Source organism: Mobula hypostoma, chromosome 11 (assembly GCF_963921235.1).
Source record: "Mobula hypostoma chromosome 11, sMobHyp1.1, whole genome shotgun sequence".
Taxonomy (NCBI): domain Eukaryota; kingdom Metazoa; phylum Chordata; class Chondrichthyes; order Myliobatiformes; family Myliobatidae; genus Mobula; species Mobula hypostoma.
The window spans coordinates 47017755-47041949 of NC_086107.1; the positions used below are offsets into that span (position 1 = coordinate 47017755).

A 24195-nucleotide genomic window follows, 5' to 3' on the forward strand; every position below is an offset into this window, starting at 1 on the left:
ACCTGTGTGCAAGCTTTAAGTAGAATCTTGATATATCATGATAATGTTGCAGAAGCTTTGGCAAGCACTAATAAGGCAATTGATAGTTGTACTGAAACCTGCTGTAAGGTTAAAATTAGAGGCGGTCAGTGACCAATCAATCTGCTCCAATACGGAGACAGAGAACATTGAATCAGGTCAGAGTTTGCTCCACAGGGCTGAAGATCTGGAGAGCAAGGAAAAGGTGGTACTAAAAGTCCAAGGAAACCTGTTCAGCACTGCAGTAAAGTATCAGTTAGATTACGTGTTAGTGCTTTATTGAATTTGACAACGCATAGCTTGCCAATTTAAATGTGATTACCACCATTTGTGTTAATCTCATGGCATCGGTTCCCAAGTTTTTCTTCCTTGACCCTGCCTGATTTTGTACTTCTGCATGTTGAGGTTTCATAAAGCATTCAGTATAACTTCAGAAATTTTCTGCAATAGGGAGTTCAGAAATCTTCCAAACCTATCTTACCTGATCAATGATATTGGTATCTGCAGAAAATCGGTTCAGGATGTTCCCAAGAGGAGTGGTCTCAAAGAATCTGAAGGAACAATTGGATTAGCAAAATATGTTTACTGAGCTTTTAAAGCTAGTTTACATCATTATCCTGCTGTGCTTGAAAAGTGAATTGGTTCTGTTAATAACATCTATTTTGCATGATCTCATATGATTAGTCAGGAGAGAAATTACATCAATGCTTTGTTCAAAAAATGATGTAACTACTTTTACAAACATGATTCACAAGTGCAATACCTTGAAGCTGAAACATGTCAACAATTTCTCCAGTTACTTATATGTTATAAACACAAAATAATCTGCAGACGCTGTGATCAAAGTAACACTTTCAGTACGCTGGATGAACTCAGCAGGTCGGGCAGCATCAGTCAGAAACGATGAGTCGACGTTTCGGGCCGGAACCCTTCGTCAGGACTGAAGAATGAAAGATGGGGAAGGATTTGAAGAATGCTTGTAGCTGAAGTTCATCCAGCGTACTGAAAGTGTTACTTATATGTTATCAAGTTTTAGTTTGTGCACCCTGATATATGAAACCCAAATTAGTGTAGATTAATTGCTTGGACTAATTTTGCTTAACTTTCATGATTACATTGCAGTTATAATTTTTTAAATTTCCACCAATTATCACCCTTAACAACATGTATTGGTGAATATTCTTTAAGAAATCTGCTAGGCCTGCATTGAAGCCAATCAACAATTTGCCTTTTGACACTATTGAGACATACTGGGACCCCAATCCATTTATTTTGATGTTTTGGCTCTTACTCTCTGGTTGGAATAAGCACTGGCAATTATGGCAATTACTGTTCAAAGCAATTTTAATTTCAGGAGTTTTACTTTAAAAGCAGAGGTGTAGTTTTAATGTAACCAACATAGTGTGAAACTGAAGCTAACAGAAAATACAGATGCTGTACAAATTAGGCTTAAGATATGATCATGTAAGTTTCTTGAGAAAAGGTATACATTAAAATTGACTTTGAATTTGAGAACGATGATTGAAAAGATAGTTTGGTACCGCATTGGTGCTAGGATGACTTTGTTGAGTAAACTCTTATGCAGTTCCTTGGTCACTTTGAGGCCTGTCCATTCCACAGCGATGGAGGTAACCAAACAAAGGACAATTCCCAGGCAGCACAGAATGCTGAACACCGTTATGTAGGAAGAATGACTGAATTGGCAATCCTGGGCAGCAAATACAAAATAAAACAATAAGCAGATTGCAATGCTAGAAGAATACTAAAAGGTTAATATTTCATTAAATGAGTTCCATGTTTTATGGCATTAATAATAGTCCTGCTAAGAGTATATCTATAATGAACCCTCCAAATATTCTTTAATTTAATGAAAAATTTCAAAAATTCCATTCCAGATTATACTTCTCCAGGCCTGATAACCTGCTCTACCACATCAATGGTTAACAAACGGATGGACGAGAGTATGGAAGAATGTTGGTAAGTAAAATAAAGGAAAACCTCAAAACATGACACTGGCTAAATAAAGCTGGATTTTACCAGGTGTACATGTAACCATGCATAATTTTGACAACAACAAACAATTAATGACTGGAAAGTGTCTGCAGAATAGTTAGTTCTTTATTAAGTCTTGCCATTTTAAATTCCCACAACTAACGGTAGAGAACTTCTTATAGTTTGCAAGCAGAGACATTTGTTGTCTGCATACAGCCAATTATCTGGGAATATGGAATCAAATTAGACCACTCTTTTACCCTTGGCTGCCAAGCTAGGTGTGACAAAAGCATGCTAGATATAGCAGTAGAAGGACTCAAAACTTCAGCACGAATACCAGGTGCCTTTACCTGGACCGAAGAACAATTTCCTTTTTCTGCTTCAATCTTGACATAGATAGCATCCGAGGTCCACTTCGCTAACCAGTAGTCAATTGCCACCATTACTGTGTGTTTGAAGAGCTGCGAGAAGATGAGCAGGGGCAGCAAAAGGCAACCTGCCGAGCTTAAATATTTGCCGCAGGCATGCCATGGCATCTTTGCTCTTTGGAGCAGGACAGAGGAAAGGTTGTCCTCATCATCACCTTCTGCCATATCCTCTGCAGCAAATGTACAAAGGAAGCCATAAGAATAATTATTTTAGCTCATTTTTACTGCCATATCTGTAATCTAATAGTGTGCAAGGTTTTTACATCTCTCTATTCTTTCTCTCCCACAGCAAATGATCTATGACAAGCACACACTAACATGGTTGCTTGTCTGTGAACTTTCTTCTTTCCGTATGCTACCCTTCACAGCAGTTTGGATACATGTCAGAATATAGATCTCATGCATAATCTTTTTTTAAGATCTCAGAACATCTTTCCTTTTTTTCACTTTATTTTTTCCCTATAATTGATTTTTAAACAATTTATACATGATGTTGTCCACTATTTCTTGTTACTTCCATCCTACTATTCTTCACCACAAGACTGTATATTTCAGTCATGCTCAGTTCTTGTTCCCATGTCCACTCCAGTAGCACACTATCACAAATATTCCGTGCCTTCTACACTCCATTTGCCACCCCCACTCCAACTTAATTATTTTTCCCAGTTCTGATACTTAGTCCTCAAATGTTAACTTTCTTCCACTGTTCACATATGCCATTTAACCTATTGAGTGTTAACCTACCAGCATTTCCTACTTTTATTTCAGATTTCTGGCATCTGCAGTATGTTTAATTTTCATTGACATATTGGAAGCTATTTTTGCATTTGTCAACTTCAGCAAGCCTCCTTTGTTTTCCTTTACTGCATTCTGATTCTCATAGCACTGCAAGTGTATTTAAAGCATAGGATTCTTAGCTGAGAAATGGCAAAACATTTCCATTTTGATACTGAGCACCAGAATAAAGAAATTACAAGTGACATTGTGTAGTTTCTTCCCAAAAGATTCACTAAAAACAAAATTATTGTGATTCCTGCATTTCATCCAACAGCCAAGTTTGTCATCTCTGCTTAGCACCTATTTGGAATTAATCCTGAATGCCTGGCTCTGCCTTTGTATATTCTGTAAAGACTACCCAAATCATAAGATCACAGAAAAGTTATGTCACAGAAGGAAGTCATGTGACCCACCGTCTCTGTCAGTCATAAAAGGGGCAACCCAATCTAATTCTATTTTCCAGAAATACGTGCATATCTTTACAGTTCTTAGTTCATCAAGACCACATCCAAGCATCTTTGAAATATGATAAGAAATTCTGCCTCAACAATGTTCTCAGGTAATGAGTTCCTAAACCCTCCCACCCAATGGTGAAAATAAAGATTTGAGTGAATTTAAACCCAGACAGAATGTCAAAAGTCACTTTTCATGCTATTTTTATATGTAATGTATTGGATGAATTGTTGAAATCTCAATAATTATTTGCATCACACATATAAACAAAGGTTATGGCATAAGATGGCAGGATGAAGACAATTCTACGCCGTCAGAACACTTTTACAATTTAGATTAATACCTTCATCTTCAGCTTCCTGCAGTGTTTTGAGGAGGGCCTCCCGAGAGTACATTGCTCTGCGCAAGTTCTTCCGCTCCAATGCGGTTTTATTTTCAGCTACAGTTTCCTGCAGATCAATGAAACAATTTAACCTTCTTCACACTCAAGGTGGGAATTTGAAATATTAGCCAAGGATGATATTCAAATAGGAGGAGTCTTGGACCAGAGGGCACAACCTCAGAATGGAAGGACATCCCTTCAAAACAGAGATGACGAGGAATTTCTTAAGCCAGAGAGTGGTGAATCAGTGGAATTCATTGCCACAGACAGCTGTGGAGGCTAAGTCATTGGGTGTATTTAAAACAAAGATGAATAGGTTCTTGATTAGTAAGGGCATCAAAGGTTATGGGAAGATGGAAGGTGTATGGGGTTGAGAGGGACAATCAACCATGATGGAATGACAGAGCAGAATTGGTGGGCCGCATGGCCTAATTTTTGCTCCTATGTCTCATATTCTTATGGCATTGAGGAATGGGAGTTTGGTGTTGTCCAGGTGCTGGATTTGAGAACATTGTGTTAGAGGAAAAATAGATCTAAATGCATTTGAAAAACACAATATTGTTGTTGCAAATGGCAATTTTTTTTTGTTTGTTTATAATACACCATGAGGTTAACTTCACACAAAGGAACTGAATGAATTCAGTGGGTCAGGCCATCACCATGGAGGGAAATGGAAAGTCAATGTTTCAAATTGAGACTGTTCATATGGAAGAGGGGAAACAGCCAGTACAAAATGGTGTGATGTGAGAGCTGGCAAGTGATAGCTGGATCCCGTCTCAGGGGGTTATTATATCTTGGTATTAAGTGAGATTAAACTACACCCAGCCCAAAAAAAAAATCCAAACTTATTCCAATTCAAATCTTTCCATCTAACAAGGAAGAACCTTTTCTAGTTCTTGATCCTGCCTGTTCATTAGTGTTTTCCAAAGTTCAAAGAGCTCAGGATCAGAATTTTGGATATCCTTGAGTGTGCCCTCTCTCTGAATAGTTCCGTCCTTCATGGCTATGATCTATAGAAATAGAAAGCACATTAAGATAAACAACATAGAAATGTTCGAATGATATACATCATTCAGCATTTAAATAATAATTAAAGTAATAGGAAATGCTATGAGCACCCTCACTTGGGAAGAAAGGCCACAAGGTCATGGACTGGTTATCCATTTATACATAAAATACTACTCTGCCAATTAAAATATTTGTTTTCAATTTTGAGAATGCCAAACTGTTTCCCAAAAGCTCATATTTAAATATATCACTGGGATCAAAATAACTTCCATGTCTGTTTTATGATCTTCTATTGAGTAATAACATTTAAGTGCTTCAGTAGTACTTGGAATTACAGAGTACACTACTCATTTCGCAAAGTATATTTCTTGCATCAGAATGCTTATTCTGCTGATTTTCATTGCAAATCTCCTTGCAAGGAACAGCGTAAATGATTAGAATGATCTCACTCGTTATATTTGTTTATATGTTAGATACAAATACATGATGAATTCTAATTATGCACTGAACAGAATGATAACGTTCTAACTGGACACAAGGAAAGCAACTTGAAAAATTTATAAAGCAAAATCAGAGTTGTTACTGAATAAACGCTGTATCCTTTGACGTATATAGTATCTCCGTGATTCTTGCAATTATAAATTTTTGTGAAGCAATAAAGAAACTGATCATCCTTTGTTCCCCAATTAAGATTTCCAGACTCTATTATTTTATACTTTTGTAAAAAGGTTGTTGGTCTCCAAAAACAGTTCAGGAATGGGTACTTGAAATATCAGTATGAGACAGATGAATCCATGAAAATGCAGCAAGATGCAATTTTGTGCATTATGCCTGTATAAACTACTTATCTGAGCAATCAGAAACTTATCCCACTGTGGTCCACATCTATTCTTTTTGGTTTATATACTTATAATTTTTTTTTCTCATCTATAATCTCTGCTTCAAAGAAAGTGTTTTCTGATCTGCTGTAACCATGTAACTCTGCTGTTATCAACAAGTAAGATGCATATATCATTGCACATTAAAGGTCAACGTGGCACCACAACTCAGAGTACTGGTCCAATAATAATTCAAGTAGACAGGGAACTGTACATCAAATTCATATCAATGCAGCAGAAATAAAGAATGCCTCACCCAGTCTGCGTGGGGCAGGTACTGAAGTTTATGAGTGACCAGAACCACAGTCCGCTTCTCTTCTTGCAGCAGCTTCAGGATTCCATCTTGCATAAGGTGATCACTCAGATGGACATCCAGTGCTGAGAATGGATCATCCTACCAAACCAACATTTTGTTAATAGTCAATTTAATGTTTTTCTTAAATCTCATCGAATTCACTAAATGACCCTTGCAGAATGAATTTAACAATATTTTCCTAACTTTAATCAAACACACTTTTAAGTTTAATTATCTCTTGATCAGCCCACCTGTTCATAAAGCAGAAAGAAGGGCAAAACAATGGAGATGCATCCTTCTAATAGCTTTATCTGGGATTACAGACACTACCTATGTGAATATGACATAGGTTCAACTGATCTGATAAAACTCAGTTCAAAATTTTGTTGCAAGTTGAAATTTAATGTGTACTTGTATACTCTTGAGCTGGAAAATTATGCCTATGAAAATGAAGTAAATATATAATTTTCCATAATTATAGCAACAGTGGTAACTGTTCATCATAAATAGAATAGAAATGAAGAAGGCTACTCATAAAATGACACATTTTCACCTTCTGGCTGTTTCAACTTCTCATAAATTTTTCCAGTTTCTTATGCTTTAATTATTCTATATGGGGGAAGAACTGTTTTTCTGAGTAGATCGGAACTTGTGTTTGCTTGGTTGAACTTGCGCACGTGTGTGTATGATCTTGGGTTAAATTCAGGTGCTAACAGATTATCTTTTTCTACTTGTCTTTCATTTGCTCATCAGGTGCATCTCCAGGCTCAAACTTTCTCTCTTTTTCCTTGTTATTGCAATCATTACAATTAGCAGCACTGTCAGTTGAGTGCTGCCTGTTCATTACAAGGACTTCTGTCTGCAGAATCTAACTACACTGTTCACTGGCAAAAAATGTGAGGAGCCCAGTCTCATGGGGGACTCAGTTTTTTTTTGCAGAGAGGGCCATAATTACAATACACTTAGGAAGATCATTTAAAATAAACACCCCATAAAATTAATTTAGCCATATGTAACCAGACTACCCTGGTGGTCCTGCTTTTCACCTTACTGCTTAATTCCCTGTATCATCTCTTACGGACCTCCTCCCTTTTCCCATGTATTTTGCTAATACCAACATGTACCACGACTTCTGGCTATTCACCCTCCCCTTTTAGAATGCTGTGGAACCAACTCAAGACTTCCCTAACCCTGGCACCTAGGAGGCAACATATCATTTAGGTATCCCTTTCACGTCCACAGCACTTGCTTTCTGGTCCTCTCTTTATGGAATCCTCTCTCGCTACTAAACTCATCTTCTTCCCCCCCCACTCTGAGTCACAGAGCCAGGCTCAGTGGCAGAGACCTGGTTGCAGCAGCTTTCCCCGATAGGTCCCCTCCTCCCCAACAGTATCCAAAGCTGTACATCTATGTTATGTACTGTTGAGGCCAGTTCATTGGCTATATTTAAGAGGGAGTTAGATATGGCCTTTGTGGCTACGGGGTCAGGGGGTATGGAGGGAAGGCTGGGGCGGGGTTCTGAGTTGGATGATCAGCCATGATCATAATAAATGGCGGTGCAGGCTCGAAGGGCCGAATGGCCTACTCCTGCACCTATTTTCTATGTTTCTATGTTTCTATGTAACCAGGTGACCGTCGAATATTATTTTTTACTGTTAAAGGTGCACTTATGTATTCACCTTGCTAATGCATTTAAGCATCTAAAACAGATAAAGGTATTAATAACCCGAAAAAGTATTTGTTGTCTTGAGTATTTTTCCGAGGCTACAAAACTTATTATATTTATTATTATCCTGTAATACTAAGAGCTCTTCTTTTACTAAGCAACCTCATGTGCAGCACCTTGTCAAATGCCTTCTGAAAATACAAATAAACAATATCCATTGATTCTCCTTTGTCTGTTCTGTTTGTTATTTCCTCAAATAATTCCAACAGATATGTGAGGCAAGATTACCTCTTTAGAAAACCATACTGACTTTGTCCTATATTATCACATGCCTCCAAGTACCCTGAAACCTCATCCTTAGTATTAGACTCCAACATCTTTCCACTGAAGTTAGGCTAACTGGCCAGTAATTTCGTTTCTTCTGCCTTCCTCCCTTTGAAGAGTGGAGTGACATCTGCAATTTTTCATGGCTCAGGAACTAATCCAGAATCCTGGGGTGTAGTCAGGACTTAAGATGATAGTTTAGAGGTGGGATCTGCATGTGTTGATGTATTAAAAGTGAAGAACTAGCACTCCTGTTGGCAGTGGGTGGGAGGTTTAGAAAAATAATTTCAGTAGATGGTAGCCCACAGGAGAACACTGATGGGTGTGTACAGCAAAACTCCACATGAAGTGGGTGGAGTCCAAATACAAGGAATCCAGGCCAAACCTGACACAAGGAAACCTACAGGACTTGAAGCCTGTCTTTATAGTATGAAATGGATGGCTAACTCTACTCGGACATAATAGTTTGTTGGCCAATCATATATTACAGCAAAAGCAGCAGCCTAAAAGTAAAGCATATCCCTGAGGTGTGGTTATAGGGACGTATAGAGAGTGCAGTGAGCCATTTAGGTTCTGAGCTGTTTGGATTTGAATTCCAAGGTATCCTGTGGTCTTAGCCCCTAAAAACCAGCAGCCTTTCTCCAGCCCTCCCACACTCATTGCAGCCAAGGCAAGGGGTAAGGGAATGTTTAAGTGCAAGACGTATATTGGAATACAATGAGGCGGCATGATGCATGTCTAAAAATTTATTAATTTAGCATAACATTGAGGAGTAGAGCCTTCCCGCCCTTTGAGCCACGCTGCCCCACCAACCCCTCAGCTCCGATTAACCCGAACCTAATCATGGACAATTTACAATTTTTGACCATGGGAGGAAGACCCACACATTCCATGGGGAGGATGTACAGAGACTCCTCACAGAATGGCACTACAATTCAACTTCAATCTCCAGAATGCCCGAGCTGTAATAGTGTCGTGCAAACCATTATGTTTGTTTTCCTCTCTGGTTATTTTTGGATTGTGACCTACAGTAAATTTTAAAGCTTAGTCACATAGTGGCATCTTTGGCACAGCATTTAGTGGTATCAGATTCAGACAGTTTCTTCATCAATAATCCTACAGAATAGGGGTTGCCTGGGACACCTCCTCCATTTCACTTCTGATCCACCACCATCCCCTCTTCATTCACCTCCTCATTCTAGAGTTCCTCAGTTGATTGTGCTTAGAAGTTCTACAGAATGTAATAAGATACTGTTATCTTTGAGAATGACTGTGATAGATATTGTTCTGTCCCAAAAAGTCAATCAAGTTCAATAGTACTTTTTACTAAGTCAAAACTTATTCCAACCTGAAGCTTTTTTTTAACCATTGGTTAAACTTTAATTAAATCTTCTTAAGAAATTTACATACTTAGAGTTGCAAAAAAAAAGAAATTCATTATTCAAGAGTTGCATTTTAAATAGAACTATCAAATAAATACACCCACCAGAAATACCACGTTAGCCTGCTGGTACAGAGATCTTGCTACACTGATACGTTGACGCTGTCCACCACTTAGATTAATTCCCTGTGGAAGTTTGGGGACATTAAAAGCAATACTCAATTCAAGCATTTATTTACAGCAAATAAATATCGCAATGACATCCATTAAACTTAATTAAAATGAAGTAAAGCTCAGATTTTTAATACTGATAATCAAGAAAATGCTCACTAACCTGATGCTGCACAGAACATTGGAACTTAATAAAGCAAATGCCATTTCTTGTCTTCCTATTTAGACACAGCTGTTGGAGCTTTAGTAACAGATAAGGTGAGGCATTGAAACTTTGGTGGAAGTCAATGTGATTGTGGGAAAATGTGGTCACAAGCTGCCATCTCGTGCTTAACAAGATAAAATCCTATGATGTTACAGGAAATATACCAGCATGGATTGAGGAATGGCTGACAGGGAGGAGGTAGTGAGTGGGAATAAAAGGGGCCTTTTCTGGTTGGCAGCTGGTGACTAGTGGTGTTCCTCAGAGGTTAGAATTGGGACCACCACTTTTCACGTTGTTTGTCAATGATTTGGATAATATAATTGATGGTTTTGTGCAAAGTTTGCGGATGATACAAAGGTAGGAGGAAGGGTAGGTAGTGCTGAAGAAGCAATTGCAGCAGGACTTAGACAAATTGGAAGAATGGGCAAAAAAGTGGCAGATGGAATACAGTGTTGGGAAATGTATGATAATACATTTTGGTAAATGGAGCAATAGTGCGGACTATTATCTAAATAGGGAAAAAGTTTAAACATCAGCGGAGCAAAGGGACTTAGGAGTCCTCATGCCAGAAGGTTAATTCACAGGTTGAGTCTGTGGTAAAGAAGGCAAATGCAATGTTGGCATTTATTTCAAGGGGAGTAGGATATAAAAGCAAAGAGATAATGCTGAAGCTTTATAAGACACTAGTCAGGACACACTTGGAGTATTTCCAAACGTTTTCAGCCCCTATTGTCATAGAAGACAGTCCAGAGGGGGTTCACAAGGATGATTCCAGGAATGAAGGGGTTAACATATGAGGAGTGTTTGGCAGCTTTGGGCCTATACTCACTAGAATTTAAAGAAAGCTGGGGGTCTTCATTGAAATCTACTGCATGTTGAAAGCACTAGATAAGGTGGATGTGGAGAGGATGTTTCCTCTGGTGGGGGTATCCAAAACTAGAGGGTACATCCTCAAAAGTTAGGGGAGACCTTTTAGAACAGAAGGTTGATAAATTCCTGATTGGTCGGGGCATCAAAGGATATGGTGAGAGGGTAGGTGTATAGGGTTGAATGGGATCAGGGATCAGACATAATGAAATGGTAGAGTGGATTTGATGGGCTGAATGGCTCTTGTGTCTTATGGTCTTATCAAATAAAACACCAGATTTGTAACAAATCTTGTTCAGTTTCAGATATTTCCCATGAAGAAACAGGAAGCTGGTTGTATTGGAATATAATTTGTGGTGGATTATAGCTCAGCGTAAAATGAATGCTGCTCCAAGACAATAGAGACTAATGAAAATTACTTTCTCAAATATCATTACAAGGGCTAATTATAGAAAAACATAACTGAAACATGGAGACAGGTCCCAATGAATGAACAGTGTAACAGGAGTGGCTTCCTATTAAATGTTGCAATATGTCCCGTATAGTCCATCCTGTCAAATCAGAGGATGTTATTGTCTATAGCATTCAAATCAATGATGCAAACAAAATCAAACACTATAATACAGTTTTATGGAACCCCTATGGAAATCATCAACTGTCAAATTGCTCTTTGTAATGCTGGTAGTTACTTCCTTAATATCTTTGGAAGGGATCACATTAATCAACACTTAAAAAATACAAACAGGAGAAAATTGGCAGATACTGGAAATCCAAGCAGCACACACAAACTGCTGAAGGAAATCAACAGGCCAGGCAGCATCTACAGAAAAGAGCAAACAGTCAACCTTTTGGGCCGGGACCCTTCTTCAGGAATGGAAAGGAAGGGGAGAAGTCAGTGTAAGAAGGTGGAGGTGGGGGAGGAAGAACTGTAAGACTACAAGGTGATAGGTGAAACCAGGAGAGGCGGAGGGGTGAAATAAAGAGCTGGGAAGTTGATTGGTGAAAGAGATAAAGGGCTAGAGAAGGAGGAATCTGATAGGAGAGGGTAGAAGAACATGGAAGAAAGGGAAGGGGAGGAGCATCAGAAGGAGGTGATGGGCAAGCATGAAGATAAGGTGAGAGAGGGAACAGGAATACGGAATGGTGATAGGGAAGTGGGGGCAATTACCGGAAGTTCGAGAAATCGATGTTTATGCCATCAGTTTGGAGGCTACCAGATGGAATGTAAGATGTTGCTCCTCCAACCCGAGTGTGGCCTCATCGCGGCAGAAAAGGAGGCCATGGATTGACACATCGGAATGGGAATGGGAAGTAGAATTGAAATGGATGGCTACAGAGGGATCCCGCTTTTTCTGGTGAATGAAATGTAGATGCTCAGTGAAGCAATCTCCCAATCTACATCAGGTCTCACCGATATACAGGAGGCCACACTGGGAGCACCGGATACAGTAGATGACCCCAAATGATTCACAGGTGAAGTGTCACCTCACCTGGAAGGACTGTTTGGGGCCCAGAATGGTAGTGTTGTAGGATGTATAGGGGCAGGTGTTGCACTTGTTCCACTTGCAAGGATAAGACCCAGGAGAGAGATCAGTGGGATCAGTGGGGAGGGATGAGTGGACAAGGGAGTTGCATAGGGTGCAATCCCTGCGGAAAACGGGGGGCGGGGGTGGGAGGGAAAGATGTGGTGGGATTCCATTGGAGATGATGGAAGTTACCTTCTCTCGGTTCCTCTGTCTCTGCCGCATCTGCTTTCAGGATGAGGATTTTCTTTCCAGAACTAATGAGATGTCCTCCTCCTTCTAAGAGAGGGGCTTCTCTTCCTCTATCATCAATGCTGCCCTCTTCTGTATATCTACCATATCATGCATGTCTACCCTGACTCCATCCTCCTGCAGCCATACCAGTGATAGGGTTCCTCTTGTCCTCACCCAGCACCCCAGTAGCCTCTGTGTCCAGCACATAATGCTCCATAACTTCCGCCATCTCCAACAGAATTCCAACACCAAGCACATCTTTCTCTCCCCCCCCCCCACTGTCTGCTTTCTGCAGTGATCACTCCACGTTCAACCCTTTGCCTACTCATCCCTCTGCACTGATCTCCCTTCAGGTGGAAGTGGAACACGTGTCACACCTGCCCCTACACCCCCTCACTCACTATTCAGGGCCCCAAACAGTCTGTTGGGGTCATCTACTGTACCCGATGCTCCTGGTATGGCCTCCTGTACATCAGTGAGGCCCAACATAGACTGGGAGACCAGTTTGCTGAGCACCCATGTTCTGTCCACCAGTAAAAGTGAACCCCGCTTTGGCCATCCACTTCAATTCCACTTCCAATTCCTTTTCCAACATGTCGATACATGGCCTCCTCTACGGCCACAATGGTGGAGGAACACCTTATATTCCAGTTGGGTAGCCTCTAACCTGATGACATAAACAGTGATTACTGGATCTTCCAGTAACTGGGCACTCCACCCTCACCATTCCCCATTCCTGTTTCCTTCTCTCACCTTATCTCCTTCAGCTCCCTCTGGTGCTCCTCCCCCTTCCCTTTCTTCCATTGTCTTCTATCCTCTCTTATCAGATTCCCCCTCCTCCCTCCCATGATCTCTTTCACCAATCAACTTCCCAGCTCTTTATTTCACCCTCTTCCCCTCTCCCAGTTTCACCCATCACCTACCATCTTGTACAACTTCCTCCCCTCACCCCCACCTTCTCATCACCTTTTCCCAGTCTTGATGTTGGGTGTTGGCTTGAAACACTGACTGTTTCCACTTTTCCATAGCTGCTGCCTGGGCTGCTGAGTTCCTCCAACATTTTGTGTGTGTTGCTTAATAAATACAACACTGATTTATGGAACCCTGACTGAAATCATCAACTGTCAAATTGCTGCTATTAACACTGGCAATTGCTTCCTTAACAACTTTAGAAGTGATCACATTAATTAACACTTGAAATACCAGCAAACACAGCTACTTCAGTTGAAACCACATTGCATATCACAATGTTTACAAAATGACTTTTAATGCATTTAACTCAGGCTATCATAATAAACAAATATAAAAGCAGCGAATTAAAAAAATCAAAGTACAGTACAAGGGAGGTCAAAGTCTTGGAATTTCTATTTGTCTATTTGAAAATGTAATTCAATTGCAACTGTGTATTGCATTAAAATGGGCCATTTAAAATTTAATTCACTCGTAACATTAAAATTGCACCTTAGAGCTGACTAGATAATGGGCAGAGCAAGAAAGTCCGAATTTCATACTGAATTTTTGTTTTGCTCAGGCCAAGGGAGATATAAGTGCAAAATTTAGTGCAAGAACAAAGTGGAAGTTGCAATTCACTTGTTAAGTGACTTGTTTACTTTAAGATGATGCAATCATTAGGATACAGCCATTAGGGTGAGTGACCTAGTCAACCACTAGAAGTTGTACCTCATTTGATCATCAAAAGTTTGACCTGCAGGCTAATTAGCGGTTTAACGAATAGAGTGAAGCTACTGTAATGTCAATTGTTATATTAAAATTATAATAATATTTCAACACAAATGTACGTCACCACAGAATAAATAATTCTGCTTTCTCTTATTTATTAAATCCCCAAGTTGGAGCCTTGTGTAACTGATGGTAGTTTTATCCTGGTCTGATTTGATATGAGTAATCAGGTCATCTGTCACAAAAAAATAAGTGAGTAGAAAATAAAACCTACAAAAATACCCTAATTTACTGTTGTTGGTACTTATAGTTATGTATTTGTCTTGGGATGAGTGTAAATGTTACAGCATTCTCCCTCTCTTTCAACATGAATGTTAAGGCTTTAGTATTTATCATGTTTGCTTTGTTAATTATCAGGCACAGAAAGAAGAACAAAACATGTTCTGACAAAAAAAGTCCAGTTAGGTTCCTATTCAACCACATGTATTACTAATAAACTCAAAAACTACTGTGCTGCACCAAAGGCTTTTGGGACTGCCTGGTGAAGGAAGCAATTGAAATAAAACTAGAGGACAAGAATTTTAACAAAGATGAAAGTCTCACTCTAAGTATGAACTGGAATTCAATTGTAAACAAGGTGGGACAGTGGAAACCTGATTGGGTGAGGACTAACCAATTAGGAGGGATGGATGGTGGGGTATAAATACCACTGGATGAGACACGCCCAGGCATCATCCCTGATAAAGATCGCAGAATTTGTCATTGAAACTTTGGTTAAAATCAATATCTGTACCTGGCTGGAAGTCCGAGAAGAGGTGATTCGGCGTATACGCCGGGAAAGCACTAGGTCCTTTTCACACATATTACAGTTGTATGCAACACAAAATTACATAATTAAAAAGTCAAAGATTAATTTTCTGGGTTACTGACCCTCTCACCAATTTGTGTCTGATCTCCCTGAGGAAGGATGTCAATATCTGGCTGAAGTGAACATGCATCAATTACTGCTCTATATCTGTAGAGAGAGTAGCACAAAGTCGATTGAAATCACTTTATTACATCCGGTAAAATGACTCACGGGAAAGCAGACATTATGGAGCTGGAGATGTTGTCTTGGTTTTACTGATGCCAAAATAACAAAGTAACTAGTAACCCATAGATAAACATTTTCTATAATGCTGCAATTTACCAAAATAATAGGAGACAAATGGCTGAGATAATATCATTATAAGGAAGTAATCATTTCCCACAATATTGTTGGGCTAAACAGAATACAAAGAATTATGACAAACTATGATACAAACAAACTATGATACAAACAAACTATTTTATAATTTAGTCATTCTACATTTTTGAAGCAGTTTAATCTCCAAAGTTAACTCTGACATAACCAGTCTGAAGTAATTCAATTGGGATCTTACACAATTTAAATGCTACACTAGCTACAATACAAAAATACGATAAATTTCAAAAGCCCTGTGGTAACATCTTAAACTTAGTGTTTAGCTTTTCTTAAATGTCAGGAGAAAGTTTTCACAATAACATTTATTTAACATTTCACTTGGCCAAAGAGTAGGATGTAAGTGACTGTATGTGGTGCTCTGAAGAATGCCAGCAATACCCTTGAAATTACGAAATAGATGAAATTCAGAGATAATTTTTTTCTCTTCTCGTAATCTGCCTCACGCAAGGGGATAGACCGAAACAACTGACTGAAAAACTGGAACTGCCATCCTGCAGCCAATTAGAGCTCAGTTGCTGAATCAGTACAAGAAACATCTGAGGGATATTACTCTCTGGACCATTACCCAATTATTGTACGTAGCTTTAATTCAACTTGGACATTTGTCACCAGTGAGGAGTTAATATGCAATAAAGCTTTACGTCTCTCGTGTTCAGTAGCCATACAAGTATTGAATTATTTCAATTCTTCGTGTTACAGTTGTCTTCTGTTATCTCAGATTACTCCTCCTTAACTCTCATGTGTCTACCTTGAGAAAAACAGCATTGTCAAACCACTTAAGACCCTATTTATGAGCACAAAGAGAAAACAACACCTGTCATGGACTGTTAAATGTTGCCACCTTGGTGAGATAATTAGTTACAGAACCATTAAAATGATGCAGATATTGATGGACATATGCTTCTATTTGATATGACTGTGCAAACTCCATAAAGATGTTACTTCTGTACCATTTGTGAAGCATAATGTGCCTTTATGACCCAATCTGTCCACAGAGCATTAAAATTTTTAATAGCATTAGCTCATTACTGTCTCACTTGGGAGGAAGTATGTACAAATTAATGATTAAATTGTGAAATCTGCTTGATAAAAATGGGTATAAAACAAGTTTTTGAAAATCCCAGCAATCTCCACATCACTAATGCCAGTTCTGAATTGAGTCCAACTGTTTCTGCTCCTGAACACAAAGTCTATTACCTTTCCTTGTTGAAAGGACTTCCAAATGTGATATTCTCCTCCACTGTTGTGTTTAACAACCATGGCTTCTGTGCAGCATAGGCCACAGATCCTCTTCTCCTACAATATAACAACTTATAAGAAATGTATGCATGGTCTGCTTAGATAAACTATGTATTTTGATAATAAACAATATTATCTATTTAAAAGATAAATTTTGCGCAAAGACCTGTCTCCCTAGTGTCCTGTTTGATAACATCACAATTCAGTACATGGACATCTACAGAGAAATTGTATATTTTTATACATGGATTCCAAGCTTCCAGGTCTTGGAAAGACTTTTGCTGTTATTCATGTCTTGTATCTCTGTGCAAAGAACTGTTAACAATTACAAGGATTATGACAGTTCAACAGGATCAGATAAAACATTAACTACAGTATTTGCTATGTAAATCTATTTATCCAAAAGTATTTTCAATACTGATTCAAATATTAAACTCATGTAATTATGGTAGTTGTTTAATTCCAAATACTTTATAGAAATGTGAAAATTATTTACCTAAAGAAATTTGCTGATAACTTTAATGAGGCTGTAAGATTTTACAACTGTCAAATTTGAATTAAATATTCTTAGTGATCCATAAATACTTTTATTAAGTACTTCTGCTATTACTATTAAGAAATTTGATCAACTGTAATCATCTAGTCAGATGCTGCCTTTTTCAAAATGGACATGCAGTGCTAATTCTAATCTAGTTCCTCTGTAATTTTGGACGTGGACACTAAGAAAATCGCATCAGAAAATAAAGTCTCCAGGAAGTAAAAATGTTGTATGAAAGAGCAAAGATAACATATGTTTGTTAAGCATATTGTTTCAAAAGACGTTTCACTAGTTAAGAGAAGAAAACCATAATGAAGAAGTCTTCGTGTCTCTCTTCACTACATCAATAATACAATTCACTGTTATATTTTAGTATAGAACTATACACAACAATGTAACACAGTTCATAAATAACTTAAAATGAAAGATATTATATGGTTATCACAAGGAATGCAAAAGAATGAGTGAAGTTATGCCTTGTAAGTATTGATGGCAGACTTGTGATTAGAGGACAGAAAGAGAGCACCAGAAAACAGCATGGGCAACCCCAGCCTTCAGCCAGACTGCCAACTCTGGTTGAACTTTCCTGAGATTAAAACATACATATTCCTACTTCCAATGACCCTGCCCACAGAATGGCCATGTCAGATGACCACTCAGAGTTTTGCCATCTGATGTGTTCAATCTGGCAACACACTGCCTTTGCATGCCAATTAGAAAACCAACAGGTTCTTAATTACCTGCTGGATAACAGTACCTTTTCATCCTATTGCCAATAATTTTTAAAGAAATATATGTCTGCAGGTCAGTTCTGAGTTGGCAACAATAAACCCAGCAAGCCACTCTTCAAAGTCTGCTAATATTGGTAACTGTGAAAGAACACTAGGAATTAGGGCAAAGTAGTAGATTTCCAGGGGTGGGGAAAGAATGATTTGGTGTACCTCACTTCAACATCAACAGCTGTGTCCACCTCGGTACTGCTGCGATATTTTAAAGAGAAAGAAGACAAGGCATTATGTCTGTTTAGTACAGTGTAGCATCCAGTAATTCAGGTCATTCTCAGAAACCCGGAGACACAATTGAAAAGTGCAGAGAATACACAGCAGGTCATTCAAAATCTGCATCTTTCAATAGAACGAGAACAAATTCCATGTAAACATGCATTTTTATGTATTTTTCTGATCCTTTTACAAATTGTCAGTCATACTCATTAGCTGAATGGTATCATCACCTCTTGTTCTCTGTACTGCTTTGGAAAAAAAGATGGAGGATCCCAATCTAAACATTAATAAATGCTTCTAATTCAGATGGGACTCCGCGGTAGCACAGCGGTTAGTATGACGTTATTACAGATTGGGGTATGGGACTTCAGAGTTCAATTCCGGCATCCTTTGTAAGCAAGTTTGTACATTCCTTCCCGTGTGCGAGTGAGTTTCCTCCAGGAGCACCAGTTTCCTCCCACAGTCCAAAGGCGCACTGGTTAGTAGATTAATACTACTGTCATTGTAAATTGCCCTGTGATTAGGCTAGGGTTAAGTTGGTGGGTTGCTGGGAGATGTGCCTCCAAGGGCCTGTTCCACGCTGTCTCTCTACACAAAATACATAAATAAATATCTCCATGGCTTTTGTTCTTGATTTCCATCATTTCAGTTTGTTCTACTGTCCTTCAAACTTACAGTGCAAGCTGCGGCTTTGTGCAAATGTAAAGAATATTCAAAAATATTTTCAAACACGAGAAAGTCTGCAGATGCTGGAAATCCAGAGCAACACACACACAACACTGGAGGAACTCAGTAGGTCAGGCAGTATCTATGGAAAAGAGTAAGCAGTCGTCGTTTCAGGCCGAGACCCTCCTTCAGTATTATCAAAAGCTCTCAGCCCGAAACAGCAACTGTATCAACTTTTCCACAAATGCTGCCTGGCCTGCTAAGTTCCTCCAGCATTTTCATAGTCATACCCATAGTCATAGTCATACTTTATTGATCCCGGGGGAAATTGGTTTTCGTTACAGTTGCACCATAAATAATAAATAATAATAAAACCATAAATATTTAAATAGTAATATGTAAATTATGCCAGGAAATAAGTCCAGGACGAGCCTGTTGGCTCAGGGTGTCTGACCCTCCAAGGGAGGAGTTGTAAAGTTTGATGGCCACAGGCAGGAACGACTTCCTATGATGCTCTGTGTTGCATCTCGGTAGAATGAGTCTCTGGCTGAATGTACTTTATTAAGATATGTTACCATCAGAAGTTTTTAACATTCTGCTTATGAAATTTTCAAAGGATGTGTGCTAAATTACAGTTTTCATTAGGGTTTTCCAACATTGGTCAATAGTTGGTATTTCCTTCCAGTGAAGCTGGAGGCAGATGACTATGATATCAGAAGGGCAAACTAAGTTAGCTTGGGTTAATTGAACATTGTAAGAAAACTGCATGGAAAGTATATTGAAACTAAGATTAAAATATTAAATACCCAGAACAATGCAAAGCTGAGGAAATTAGACCATAATATCATAAGGAACAGGAGCAGAATTGACCACTTGGCCCATTGAGTATGCTCTGTCATTCCACCATGACTAATTTTTTTATCCCTCTCAAACCCATTCTCCTGGCGTTGCCCTGTATCCTTTGATGTCCTGACTAACCAAGAACCTATCAACATCTGCTTTAAGTATACTCAATTATTTGGCCTCCACAACCCTCCTCTCGACACCTCTCCAATGCCAGCACATTTTTTCTTACATAAGAAGACCAAGGGTAGTCTGACCAATGCCTTACAAAGCCTCAGCATTAAATCCATGCTCCTACATTTCAGTCCTCCCGAAATGAATGTAAAATTGCATTTGTCAACCTTACCATTGACTAAACCTGCAAACAACCATAAGGGAGGCCTACACAGGGACTCCTAAGTCCCTTTGGACGTTGATAATTGCTTTTTCTCCCCATTTAGAAAATAGTCTATGACCTTCTACCAAAGTGGATGACCAAACACTTTCCTACACTATCTTCCATCTGCCATTTCTTTGCCCATTCTCCCAATTTTTCCATGCCCTTCTGGAGACTCCGTAATTCCTCAACACTACTTGCCCTTCCACTTGTATTGCCTGCAAACTTGGCCACAAAGCCATCAATTCCATCATCCAAATCGTTGACGTATAATGTGAAGAGAAGCAGTCCCAACACTGATACCTGTGGAACACTGCTGGCCAATCAGAATAGGTTAGCTAAAGGCTGACAACTGGTGTTTCTGGCATATTGTTAGTGTCTTCCACAGTGATCAAGGCAAAATACTTATTCAGTATGTTGCCATTTCTTTGCTCCCTATTACTACATCTCCAGCATCATTTCCAGCAGTCCAATATTCATTCTTGCCTCTCTTTTATTCTTTATATATCTGAGAAATTTTTTGGTATCCTCTTTTATATTATTGGCTAGCTTACCTTCATATTTCATCTTTTCTTTTCTTATATTTTTTAAGTTGTCTTCTGTTGGTTTTTAAAAGCTTCTCAATCCTCTAACTTCCCATTATTTTTTGCTACACTATATGCCCTCCTTTTGACTACCTGCCTGTCCTTTCAATACAATATCCTCAAATGTTAAGCTCCCAACAATGATCTTCTTTCAGACATGTCCCAGTGATGATCTACAACATCATACCTACCAATTTCTAACTGCGCTACAAGGTAATTTATCTCATTCGATATACGTGTGCAATCAAATATAACACCTTCAGTCCTGTATTCATCACTCTTTTTGATTTTGCCCCCATGTTACACTCACCTCATTTCACTGACTGCAATTTTGCCCCATTATCATCCTCCTCTTCCTCACAGTCTCACTGCACATTGCATGTTCTTGTATACCAAGTCCTATCATTCTCGTTTGCATCCCCCACCAACTTAATTTAAATCCTCCTCAACAGCATTAGCAAACCTGCCTGCAAGGATATTGGGCCCCACGGTTCAGGTGTAACCTGTCCTTATTGTACAGGTCATACCTTCCTGAGAAGAGATCCCAATGATCAATAAATCTGAAACCCTGCCTCCTGCATTACTTCCTCAGCCTCTCATTCATCTGTACTATCATCATATTCCTGCTCCGACTAGCACGTGGTAGTGGGAGTAATCCAGAGGTTCTGCTCTTTAGCTGCTTCCCTGACTCTCTGTATGCATTGTACAAAACTTCTTCCCCCTTTCTATTTATGTCATTGGTGCCAATGTGCACCTCGAACTCTGGCTGCTCTCCTTCCCTTTTGAGAATCTTCTACAGCCACTCTGAGACATCCCGGGGTGGTCAACCTTTTACATTCCATGCGTCAATTTTTTCATGCACAAGTTCAGATGCGATTTTTTCAGGCACCAGTTCTATATTAGCATATTTTTACAAGAATTGAATGGGGGTACAAGAGTTATATGGCGCATCTGAACTCGTGAGTGAAAAAACTGACGCATGGAATGTAAAAGGTTGGCCACCCCTCTCTAGACCCTAGCACCTGGGAGGCAACACAATATCCTGGCTTCCCTTACAGCAACAGTATTGCTGTTTGTCCCTCCAACTATTGAGACTCTAAGTTTTGTTTGTTAAGTAAGGTGACCAGTACTGGAAACCATACCTGCCTTCTTCTGTCGATTCAGCATCAGAACTTCTGGAAAATGAATTAGAAGAAAATAAGAACAGTTGATAAAGTAAAGAGGCAATTGACCCTTGGGTCACCAAGTTCATGCTACCCGTTTCGTCCGTCCATATCAATCACTTTTATATTGCATTTGGTTGTATGTTTTTTTTTCGAAACAGAAGGAGACTGTGCCAGCTCTTACAGCATATTTATCACTTATCTGAATGCAACCTTACCACTATCACATCACTTTCAAATCTTCCCACACCTTCCCACCCATCAGCTAAAGGCAAGACCCTTAACAGTGTTGATGAGCAGAGGGATCTTGGGGTCCAAGTACATAGCGTGCTGCAAGTGACTACGCAGATTGATAGGGTGGTTAAGAAGGCATATGGCATGGTTGCCTTCATGAGTTGAAGCAAGTTCAAGAATCAGGAAGTTATGTTACCACTTTATAAAACTCTACGAAATACGCCAGATACAGTCCAACTATAGCCTAAGTTCTGATCGCACAATATAGGAAGGATGTCGAGGCTTTGGAGAGGGTGATGAACAGGTTTGTCAGGATGCTGCCTGGATTAGAGAGCAACGTGCTATAAAGGGAGGTTGGAAAAGCTTGGGTTATTGTCTCTGGCGTGGTTGAGGCGAAGTGGAGATCTGATAGAGCTTTATAGGATTATGAGAGGCTCAGAGAGGACGGACAACATTTTTCCCAGGTTGAAATGTCTACTGCAAAGTGGCATACATTTAAGTTAAGAGGGGCAAGGATTTTACGCAGAGAGTGGTGGATGTCTGGAAAGCACTGCGTGGAGTGGTGGTACAGGCAGATACATGAGACATTTAGATAGGCACAAGGGGGAATGTCGACTCAGACCATGAGAGGCCTGCGTCGGGTATTTTCATGCCTTACAAGGCGCAGATTGGAAGTCTGCGTGGGGCGCCACTCCTCGCACAGACTAGAGCAATGTGTGATTAAGTGCCTTGCTTAAGGGCACAAACACGCTGCCACAGCTGAGGCTCGAACTAGCGACCTTGAGGTAACTAGACGAACGCCTTAACCACTTGGCCACGTGCCCAACACACATACAGGCACATGAATGTGAGGAATGTGAGGAAAATGGAAGGATATGGGCATCTGTGTAGGCAGAGGGGCTTAGTTTGTTTGGCCATTTGATTACTAATTACTAATTTAATTGGTTCGGCACACTATAGTGGGCCAAAAGGCAGGTTCCTGTGCTATACAGTCCTATGCTTTATGTTCTATAACTGATCTCCTGACACCCACTGATAGAATTGTCAATTTACAGTTACCAATTACTGGTTATGTGGAAGGAAAATGGTGCACTGAGGGAAATCCAAGTGATCTCAGAGAGATACTTCTGAAAACTCCATATAGACAGCAACATGAAGTTAGGATCATACCTAGGACACTTGAGCTGAGCAACATTAACCGCTGTACCACTGTGCTATTCATGCACAATGAGTCATTTTTACCTAATGTCATTCAAAACTTTGGTACCTACCAACACATTCCGCAGCCAGATAAAGATATTCCCTGCCACCAACCAGGTCTCATCACGCATGATGCACCAGTAGCGTTATGCTGTTTACTTTTTAACTTGTATCGCAAATGCACCTTATTATTTGTTAATTTACTAGTAGTAATACTACTTCATGTGTTGTTTGTGAGTTATATGTAGTTCTGTGTTGTGCACCTTGGTCTGGAGGAACATTGTTTTGTTTGGCAGTATACAAGTGTATGGTAGAATGATAATAAATCTGAACTTGATTATTGATGTACAGTTACTACTATAGTAGAGGAGGTGCAGCATGCAATATGTTTATAGCAGCATCCCAAAATGACTCTGACATAAGTAAATGTATCATATGCCTTTTCATGTTAATGTTGCAGTGGGTGAAATTGTTCACCCTGCATTGAGCAGTATCATGCAATTTAGCTGAGAAAGTAGACAGGCTCTTTGTTTAACACTGCATCGCAAAGATGTTGTAATGAATAAAAGTACCTTGTAAAGATATTTTATGTCCAGAGCAAGCTTGGAACTTTGTTCACTTGCATTCTTATAATCTCCAAGGACATAAAGGAATATGAATAAGGTGTCAGTGGTTATAATTGTTAACTTTCCATTTTGCTAAAAATTGTATCATGGGATTGTAATTTCTAAGGAATGGTAAATTTGCATTGCAATACAAGAGTAGTACTGAAATATAATGATCTTTAAAACAACCATGAAGCTCACACCAATGGCTGATTCAACAT

General features: G+C 39.3%; 1 protein-coding gene and 1 long non-coding RNA gene across 4 annotated transcripts in view; one reads left to right on the plus strand and one right to left on the minus strand.

Annotated features, from left to right (window-relative positions):
- The window catches only part of LOC134353709 (uncharacterized), a 46254-nt gene extending 40535 nt beyond the window's left edge, over window positions 1-5719 (plus strand). The window contains exons 2-4 of the long non-coding RNA XR_010019662.1: window positions 1914-1995; window positions 3679-3774; window positions 5532-5719. This is a non-coding gene — a long non-coding RNA (uncharacterized LOC134353709). The remainder of the gene's footprint in view (window positions 1-1913; window positions 1996-3678; window positions 3775-5531) is intronic.
- Window positions 1-24195, minus strand: part of abcc8 (ATP-binding cassette, sub-family C (CFTR/MRP), member 8) — a 181210-nt gene that overhangs the window by 33169 nt on the left and 123846 nt on the right. For all 3 annotated transcript variants that reach the window (XM_063061994.1, XM_063061996.1, XM_063061995.1), the window contains 11 exons: window positions 21915-21947; window positions 18244-18282; window positions 16723-16821; window positions 15213-15297; window positions 9708-9788; window positions 6193-6330; window positions 4935-5060; window positions 4012-4117; window positions 2361-2608; window positions 1560-1726; window positions 500-569 (listed from right to left, as the gene is read on the minus strand). In XM_063061994.1, the coding sequence (XP_062918064.1) occupies window positions 500-569; window positions 1560-1726; window positions 2361-2608; window positions 4012-4117; window positions 4935-5060; window positions 6193-6330; window positions 9708-9788; window positions 15213-15297; window positions 16723-16821; window positions 18244-18282; window positions 21915-21947 (1192 nt within the window). The remainder of the gene's footprint in view (window positions 1-499; window positions 570-1559; window positions 1727-2360; window positions 2609-4011; window positions 4118-4934; window positions 5061-6192; window positions 6331-9707; window positions 9789-15212; window positions 15298-16722; window positions 16822-18243; window positions 18283-21914; window positions 21948-24195) is intronic.